Source organism: Diceros bicornis, chromosome 1 (genome assembly GCF_020826845.1).
Source record: "Diceros bicornis minor isolate mBicDic1 chromosome 1, mDicBic1.mat.cur, whole genome shotgun sequence".
Taxonomy (NCBI): domain Eukaryota; kingdom Metazoa; phylum Chordata; class Mammalia; order Perissodactyla; family Rhinocerotidae; genus Diceros; species Diceros bicornis.
The window spans coordinates 56,988,138-56,995,864 of NC_080740.1; the positions used below are offsets into that span (position 1 = coordinate 56,988,138).

At 57.2% G+C, this 7,727-nt stretch overlaps 1 protein-coding gene across 2 annotated transcripts; it reads left to right on the plus strand.

Moving 5' to 3' along the window:
• Positions 1-849: 849 nt before the first annotated feature.
• Positions 850-7,096, plus strand: REEP2 (receptor accessory protein 2). Of its 2 annotated transcripts, none has more exons than XM_058541284.1 (8): positions 850-941; positions 2,858-2,930; positions 3,222-3,298; positions 4,504-4,624; positions 4,839-4,952; positions 5,301-5,442; positions 5,540-5,670; positions 5,756-7,096. In XM_058541284.1, exons 1-8 carry the CDS (start codon positions 910-912, stop codon positions 5,822-5,824), a joined length of 759 nt encoding a protein of 252 aa, XP_058397267.1. In that variant the 5' UTR covers positions 850-909; the 3' UTR covers positions 5,825-7,096. The 2 variants fall into 2 exon arrangements, with proteins under 2 accessions (XP_058397267.1, XP_058397257.1); XM_058541274.1 differs by having other exon boundaries at positions 5,295-5,442; positions 5,756-7,095.
• The last annotated feature ends 631 nt before the right edge of the window (positions 7,097-7,727 follow it).

Consider the following 7,727-nt stretch of genomic DNA (forward strand, 5'->3'; position numbering starts at 1 on the left):
TATTTGTAGAGAATCTGACTCCCCTGCCCCAGGATATCCACGTTGGGAGCACAAGGCTCTGTTCCCCTGCAAAGCTTAGAAATTGACCACCTAAAAAAGCGGATCAGACTGGGGGGTGGGTCCTCTTCCAACTGGGGTGATTGGTGATGGTCAAAAACGGGTGGGGTGGACAGGAGCAGCTATACCTTTGATGTCAGGAGCTCTCGGGTGGGTGACTCTACAGGGCCTGTGATGGGGGAGGAGAGTTTGCTAGTCAGCAGTTGGGAGAAGTAGCCTGTTTAGAGTAGACTTCCTGGGTTCGTATCTCAGCAGCATGACTTAGGCATTTTGTGACCCTTGGCAAATTCTTGAACCTCCCTAAGCTTCCCATTTCCTTATCATCAAAATGAGGATAATTATAGCCCCTGCCTTACAGGATGGTGGTGAGGATTCACTGAAATAATGCATGTGATGCCCTTAGCACAGGGCCTGGCACACAGTAAGCACTCAATAAGTCACAGCTATTATTCCTAAAAGGATTTTTAAGCCTTTCAGACTAATGTGGGCTGGGATGTCAGGATGGAACTATGAAGGCCTCTGCGGACCTCAACCCAGGGCTTGGAACACAAGAAAGGTGAACAAGTGATTAGAGGAAGGCAGGGCACCGAGGGTCAAGGGCGCATGCCCAGCGACAGCAGGTGCAGGGGGCGCGCCGCAACCGCCACGGCCTCCCCTTTAAGAGCCGCCGCCGCCCACGGCCCGCCGCTGCGGCAGGGACCTCCCCTTTAACGGCGGCGGCTCAGCGCTCCGCGGCCCCCGCGGCGGCTGCTGCTGCGGCTGCGGCTGCTACTGCGGCTCCTGCTGCCGCCGCCGCTCGACCTCCGGCAGCTGCATCTTCGGCCCGGGCTGGGTCCCCCGCCCGGCCCCGCCATGGTGTCCTGGATCATCTCTCGCCTGGTGGTGTGAGTGCGGCGGCGGCGGGGCGCGGCCGGGGTGGGAGGGGGATAGGGGTTAGTGATGGGAGGCGAGGGGTATTGAAGCCCGGCATGGACCACTCCGTGGCTTCACACAGCACAGTCACTTAAAGGCACATCGTCCTTATTTGGGGTCCCCAGAGACATGGACGTGTGGGACCCAGGACTGGAGAGAGGGAGTATTCAGAGCAGCATGACAGGCCTGGCTTCCCACCCCTTTTATTTTTAATTTCCCTGCTCCTTCGCCCTTCCTCATCCTAGAAGCTGAGCAGCATGGCTTGATTTATGAGGGGAGGCGGGCATGTCCCCTCCCCCACCTAGCAGATCTGGGCTGGAGGAGCTCCTCAGACCTGGACCCACATCTCCCTGGGGGGAGAGAGCTAATGGAAGAGTGGGGAGCAAGGCAGGGCCTCATCATTCCATAGCTTAGGGCCATAGCCAGCAGCTTTGGCCTCCCCAGAGGGCCCGGTCCCTCCTCTGCCTTCCACTGTCTGTCAGGAGACTGAGGATGAGGGCACACGCTCTTAAGACCCCCCAGGGAGGACATCTGGGTATCTGGAAGCAGAGATGCTTGGAGGACATAGTGTGGGAGGTAACCAGGAGAAGATGTGTGTGCTCAGCCTAGGATTGTGAGAGCGACGGAGGGGAGGGCAGGGCGTTAGGTGGCCTTCATTCCAGGCTCCCAGCCACACCATGGAGCTATGTCGCTGCCATCTCCCCCAGGCTCCAGGAGGGAACCCTGCTCCCACAACCTCAGACTTTGTCCTTGAGGATTCTGCCCCCCACCCCATCTTTACAGGCCCATTCAGAAGTATCCTGCCTCTATAAGGTGGGTCCATGTGGGAACAGGCAGTACCCACATGTTGTCAAGGGGCTGGGTCTAGCCGGGGCTCCACGTGGGCCTCAGCCAACCCCTGCCCCAGCTCAGGACCCTGCCTCTCTGCCTTCTCTATGGGGAACTGACACCCCAGAATCCCCTCCCTGCTGCCTTCTTCCCATTCAGTGCTCTCCTGTGCTTGTGTCGGCTTCCTCTAGATCCATCAGTCTCCCTCCTCCCTACCACCCCAGAGGGAATCCAGGGGCCTCATATCTCCATGTGGCCTTCAAAGTGGCTTTTCTTTTTTGTCCGGATGAGCTCCCTGAGAGGCATCGGTCCTCTCATTCCCTCACCTGTGTCCTTTATGTGGTCTCTAATGGGGTCACTACCAGGCCCCACTCCAGCCACGGCCTTGAGCCCAAGGCCCTCCCCTGCGCCTAGTCCCAAGAGTGTTTACATGGGGGAATAAACCTCTTTTCCCCTGCTGTGCCCTATGCTCCCAGGCAGGTCCTCAGGGCTCCTCTTTTCCCCTGCTGTGCCCTCTGCTCCCAGGCAGGTCCTCAGGGCTCAGGTCCTCAGGGCCACAGTGGTGCCTCTGACTGCCAGGTAGAGTGCCCTGTTAGGTGGTGTCAGGTTCCCTTGAAGACCTGGCCCCACCCAGCCTGGCTCTGAGACAGAGAGGTAGAGGAAATGGGCATGGTGTCTGGAGAAGGAAGACACCCCCATGGCAGTGACCAGACCTCCACTCCCCGTGATATGTTTGTGCATAACCAAGGATCATGGCTGAAGAGACCATATTGGACCCTCTGGCCTCTGGGTCTTTCTTTACCTCAGGGCCTGGAGAAAAACTGAACAATAGAGGGGGAAGGGGCATCACCCTCGCTGGCTAAGGCCTCCATGCTTGTGTATCGCCTGAGAGTTGACTGCTTTGACCTTAACCCCTGACCTGAGTTCATCACTCCAGCTTATGTGGCACTCTGGAGTTCTGTCCCTTCTCCCCTTACCTACCCAAGGACTGATGCAGAGCTGGGAGGGAGAGGCCACTGCTCTTGGCCGAGGGGCCCAGTAACCATGCCTGCCTCCCTAGGCTCATCTTTGGCACCCTGTACCCAGCCTATTCTTCCTACAAGGCCGTGAAGACAAAAAACGTGAAGGAATATGTGAGTGTATGACCCTTCATCTCCCACCCAACCCAATGGCAGAGAAAGGAGGGGACAATGGGTCACATTACAGATGGGGGTGACTTTGTACCAATGCTGTCAGCACTTAACAAGACCCTGTCCAAAGGAGATTCTGGTTGTTCCTTTCCCCCAGCCCTAGTGTGATCCGCAGGCAAAGTTGAGGTCTTAAAAATCCCTTCCCCACGGCACCTCCAGCATTGTTGGCAGGCAGAGGTGGGGTCCTGGGTGTTCTCCTGAGGCCCCAGCCAACACTGCCTTCTGTACCCTCAGGTGAAATGGATGATGTACTGGATCGTCTTTGCCTTCTTCACCACAGCTGAGACACTCACGGATATCGTGCTTTCCTGGTGAGGTCCAGCATCCCCTCCCTACATCTCTGGGTCCAGGGCCTCTGACTTTCTCTACCTAGCCAGCAAATAGAAGATTGAGACCCAGAGTGGAGTCCCCCTACAGTTCCATGGGGTCCTGGATGCCACCCCCCATCCAGGCCTGGCTTGATCAACAGAATAAGAACAGACATAACCCCCACATTTCTTTCTGGCAGCCAAAGCACCACAATAGTTTCAGGAAACCTGCTTCTGCCAGACTTACTGTGACATTGGGCAGGTGACAGCTATTTAGGCCTCAGTTTCCCTGTTTGTAATATAGGCATATGATTCAATTCTATAAACATTGGATGCTTGTATTTCAAAGGCATTTTCCAGGCACTACTGTACTATGTATGAACACTTTGAGGAAGAGAATGTCTTAATCATCTATATATTCACAGCAGGAGCTCAAAAATGTTTATCAAATGAGCAAATGCCTTTTAGAAGAGAGGACTAACAGCACAGTACATGGAAAGTCAAGAGAAGAGAGTTTTATGGAGAGGTAGAGACAAAAGATCATTGCATTTGTAAATTACAAGGGCCTATGGCCTTTGAGAAAAATTGTTTCAGCAGAGAAAGTTGAGTGGGGTCAGATTAGGAAAGAGTAATGGGTTAAAAATTGAGGAGAGTGAGTGAAGATGCCTCTTGACACAAGCAAAGGAGAGGGCTTGGTGAGGAGACCTGCCTGAAGGAGTTTGTGGCCTGAGGAGGAGCCCGTGGGGAATGGAGAACAATCCTTAAAAGCAAGGAGCATGTCCTGGCTGCGAGGGATGGGACCCAGAGCACAGCTGGAGAAGCCCTGTCTTCTTCATGGGAGGGAGGGCAGGAAGAGATGGGGGTGAGGACCCAGGAGTGTGCCCGGGACGTTAGGGAGCTCACCTTGGTGCTGACCCCAGGCCAGAGGAGTGGGGGCCTCTGTCAGAGTGACAGGGCTGGGATTCTGAGAGAGAGAGGCCGAGGAGAGCCACTGCTGAGGGGAATTCCTGCTGGAGTCACTTCTCACCTTCCCACTTGGGGTCTCAGCTGAGCCTCCCAGTCCCCTTGAGATTAGAAATGACCAGTTTCCTGAGCCATATGGGCACCCTACTGCACTAAGGGGTTGGGGGCTGGCCAGGGAAATGCAAAGTCAGTACCTCCTGACTCCCTGTCCTGGGCTCTGCCACTTGCCTCTGTCCCCTCCACAGGTTCCCCTTCTACTTTGAGCTCAAGATCGCCTTCGTGATATGGCTGCTGTCCCCTTATACCAAGGGCTCCAGTGTGCTCTACCGCAAGTTCGTGCACCCAACACTGTCCAACAAGGAGAAGGTTTGCCCCCACTCTCAGCTCGCTTCCCAGCCTGCCCCAGGCCACATACATTCCTGGCTCTCCCTGTGGGTGCCCAGAGCCTTAAAGTGACCTGGCAGAGCCCTGGCCTCCTGGAGCAAGCAGTGCCTTTGTCCAGGTGTGAACAAGGGCAGAGCAGGTCCTGGCCATCAGGGCCCACCCCTCACTTCCTCCTCCTCCTCCTTCAACCTCTCAGGAGATCGACGAGTACATCACGCAGGCCCGAGACAAGAGCTATGAGACCATGATGAGGGTGGGCAAGAGAGGCCTGAACCTGGCCGCCAACGCCGCGGTCACAGCTGCTGCCAAGGTGAGATAAGGGCAGACCCAGGCTCCCAGGACCCCACCTTGTTCATCTTGTACCCCTGGCCAGGCCCCTTTGCATCCACCCTGTCCTCAGGGCCGTGAAAGTTTGGGGCTTATGCAGCTTGGGGTTCCAGTCCTGGCTGTACTACCCTCCGGCTAAGTGACTTCCACCTCTGAGCCACAATTTCCTCATCATCCAAAGGGAAATCATCCAGCCTGTCAGTGCTGTCGTACGACTGGGTGAGGACGGGGTGAGGAACCCAGTAGCTGCCCAGTGCCCCATGGTGACCTCTCTCTCCACCCCGCCCCTTCCTCCCGTTCTCCTGGCGCGTGGTGGTGACCCTAGGGCCAGGGGGTGCTGTCAGAGAAGCTCCGAAGCTTCAGCATGCAGGACCTGACCCTGATCCGAGACGAGGATGCACTGCCCCTGCAGGGACCTGACAGCCGCCTCCGATCCAGCCCTGGAAGCCTCCTGGACACCATTGAGGACTTAGGTACAGGCAGGGCCCAGGTTTGGTGGAGAACCCTAGGGCAAGGAGGTCAGATGGGAGAGACACCTGGCCCCTGTTCTCCTTTCCTTCCGCCAACCAGGAGATGACCCTGCCTTGAGTTTAAGGTCTAGCACGAACCAGGCAGATCCCCGGACAGAGACCTCTGAGGATGACATGGGGGACAAGGCCCCTAAGAGGGTCAAATCCATCAAAAAAGTGCCCAAAGCTGAGGTGAGAGCCTGGGCCAGAGCTTGGGAATGGGGAGGGGGTTGTGGCTTCAGGCTGAGCTCTCTGTTTTCCTCCCTCCTTCCCACAGCCACCGGCTTCCAAGACACTGAAGACCCGGCCCAAGAAGAAGACCTCTGGTGGGGGCGACTCGGCTTGAGGTCCTGACCCCCACCGGCTGCAGAGCCCCTGCTTCACACTGTGCCAGTAGCCCACGTGTCTCAGGCCCCAGGGCCCCTCAGATGGCTGTTTCCAGTGCCTGCCCAGTGGCCACTCCTCTGGAAGGGCTTGGAAAAGAGAAAGGAGGCCCTGCTGTGGGGGTTGAGGGTAGAGGCTAGACCAGGAGCTGAGGACTGAGCCACCCAGGGAGGTGGGGGCTCCTCAGAGCCTGAACCGCTATTCTCCCTGATCCAGCCCTGCCCCTGCCCACCCAGTGCCTTGCTGAAGACCATGGCCATCCCCTTCTCTGAGGTCCTAACATGTCCCTACAGTGCTCCCTGGGTCAGGGGTGGGGAGCATCACAGCCCAGATTGAGGGCACCTGGGAGAGAGGGAGGGTGTGGAGAAGGCCTTGGAGAACCTGGGCAGGGGCTCCAGGCCACAGCTCTGAATGGAGGACAGGGGCTTAGTGTGTGCTTAAAGGACCAGGACAACCAGGCAGGCCAGAGCTGCAGCTGGGGGCATTGGGTGGGGCTGTTTGCTACATGTCCCTACTAAAAAGAGGTGGGGTTCCGGGAGTGTGTGTGAGTGAATGTGTGTGTGTATCTTTCTGGGTCTAGAGCTGGGGGATTTGGGGTAAAGGACCTTCCCTCTAGCAGTGACCTCCCCCTGCTCAGCCAGCTGGCCCTTTCTCCCTCTCAGCCCTCCTTGCTAGTTTCAGAGCCTCAGAGGACCCCAGCCCATGAGAGAGTGGGGCTCTGAGGGGCCTCTCACCTCCTCTGCCTTCTATCTCCTTCTGTCTCCTCCCATTCCTGCCCTGCCCTGCCCCTGGGCTGGGCTCCTCTACCCTCAGGGCCCCCTGTAGAGGTCCCTGCTGAGCCCGCTCCTTTCCTCCTAACCCGGGGGGCCCATCCTTCTGTCCCCCAGGGTCCTCTTCCTGTGCCAAGCAGACTGGGCCCCATGTGAGCAAACCCGTCAGAGCCCAGCCTTTGCCCCACACCCTGCCCCAGCTTCTGCTGTGGCTTCAGTCAGGGCCAGGAGGAATGTGTGAAGAAGAAAAAGAAATTTAGGAGCCAAGGAGCTCCCAATTCCATGGAAAGGGTGCCCATTGGACCTATGGCACTGGATGAGCCAATAAACCAAATCTGGCACCTCATTTATTTCAGCCTCTGTACTCTGTTCTTGCCCCACCCAGTCCACAAGTGGGAAGGACCTCAAGTGAGAAGTAGGGCCCAGCGGTGGGAGAGAGGGGGGAAGAGGTCAGACTGTGAACCCTAGGAGTTCTGATCTCCAAAGTAAGAAATAGGTTTGAGCTGATTGACTCTGGGAACATGGTTTCAAGGGTTCAAGATAGAGCCAGGGGACTAGGAGGGGCCAGAAGGGCTAGGGGCCCCAACCCTCAAAAGTTGTCTTGTCCCTCAGAATCCTGCCCTGAGATCCCCTCCCCCAATGGACCTTCTGGTACCTCACAGAAAGTGTCACGTGTAAGCTCTGGGGACAAAGACCCCAAAGAGGCCCCCAAGGAAGAGAGAATGGGATATGGGGGCTGCTGGGCAGGGCTAGGGGATTGGATGGCCACAGTGCCCAGAAATGCTGAAAAATCTTGGAGGAGGGCTGTGAACCGGAGACTCTGAAAGGAGGAGAGAGGTGGAGATGGGGAACCAGCCTCATGGTTCATGTCTGACCCTGGAGACAGAGAAAGAGGACAGGGAAGCAAGGGCTAGGCCAAAGAGGCATGCCCATGTGGCCCCAGGAGGGAGAGGCCAAGCCCCGAGCTCCTCGGCTAGGTTGGAGGAGAGAAGAAGGAGGGAGGCTGCAGGGCATGGGGTCTGAGCCCTTGGGACGTAGAGCCAAGGCCACCAGGGGACAAGGGGCACAACTGGCTGGGGATGAGACCCTGGAAGG

Excerpts from the sequence above, each read along its gene's own strand:
- REEP2 (XM_058541274.1), top strand. The coding sequence starts at position 910 with ATGGTGTCCTGGATCATCTCTCGCCTGGTGGT. Across the intron at positions 3,299-4,503 it reads ACGGATATCGTGCTTTCCTG|GTTCCCCTTCTACTTTGAGC; the intron begins GTGAGGTCCAGC and ends TCCCCTCCACAG. Across the intron at positions 5,671-5,755 it reads AAAAAGTGCCCAAAGCTGAG|CCACCGGCTTCCAAGACACT; the intron begins GTGAGAGCCTGG and ends TCCTTCCCACAG.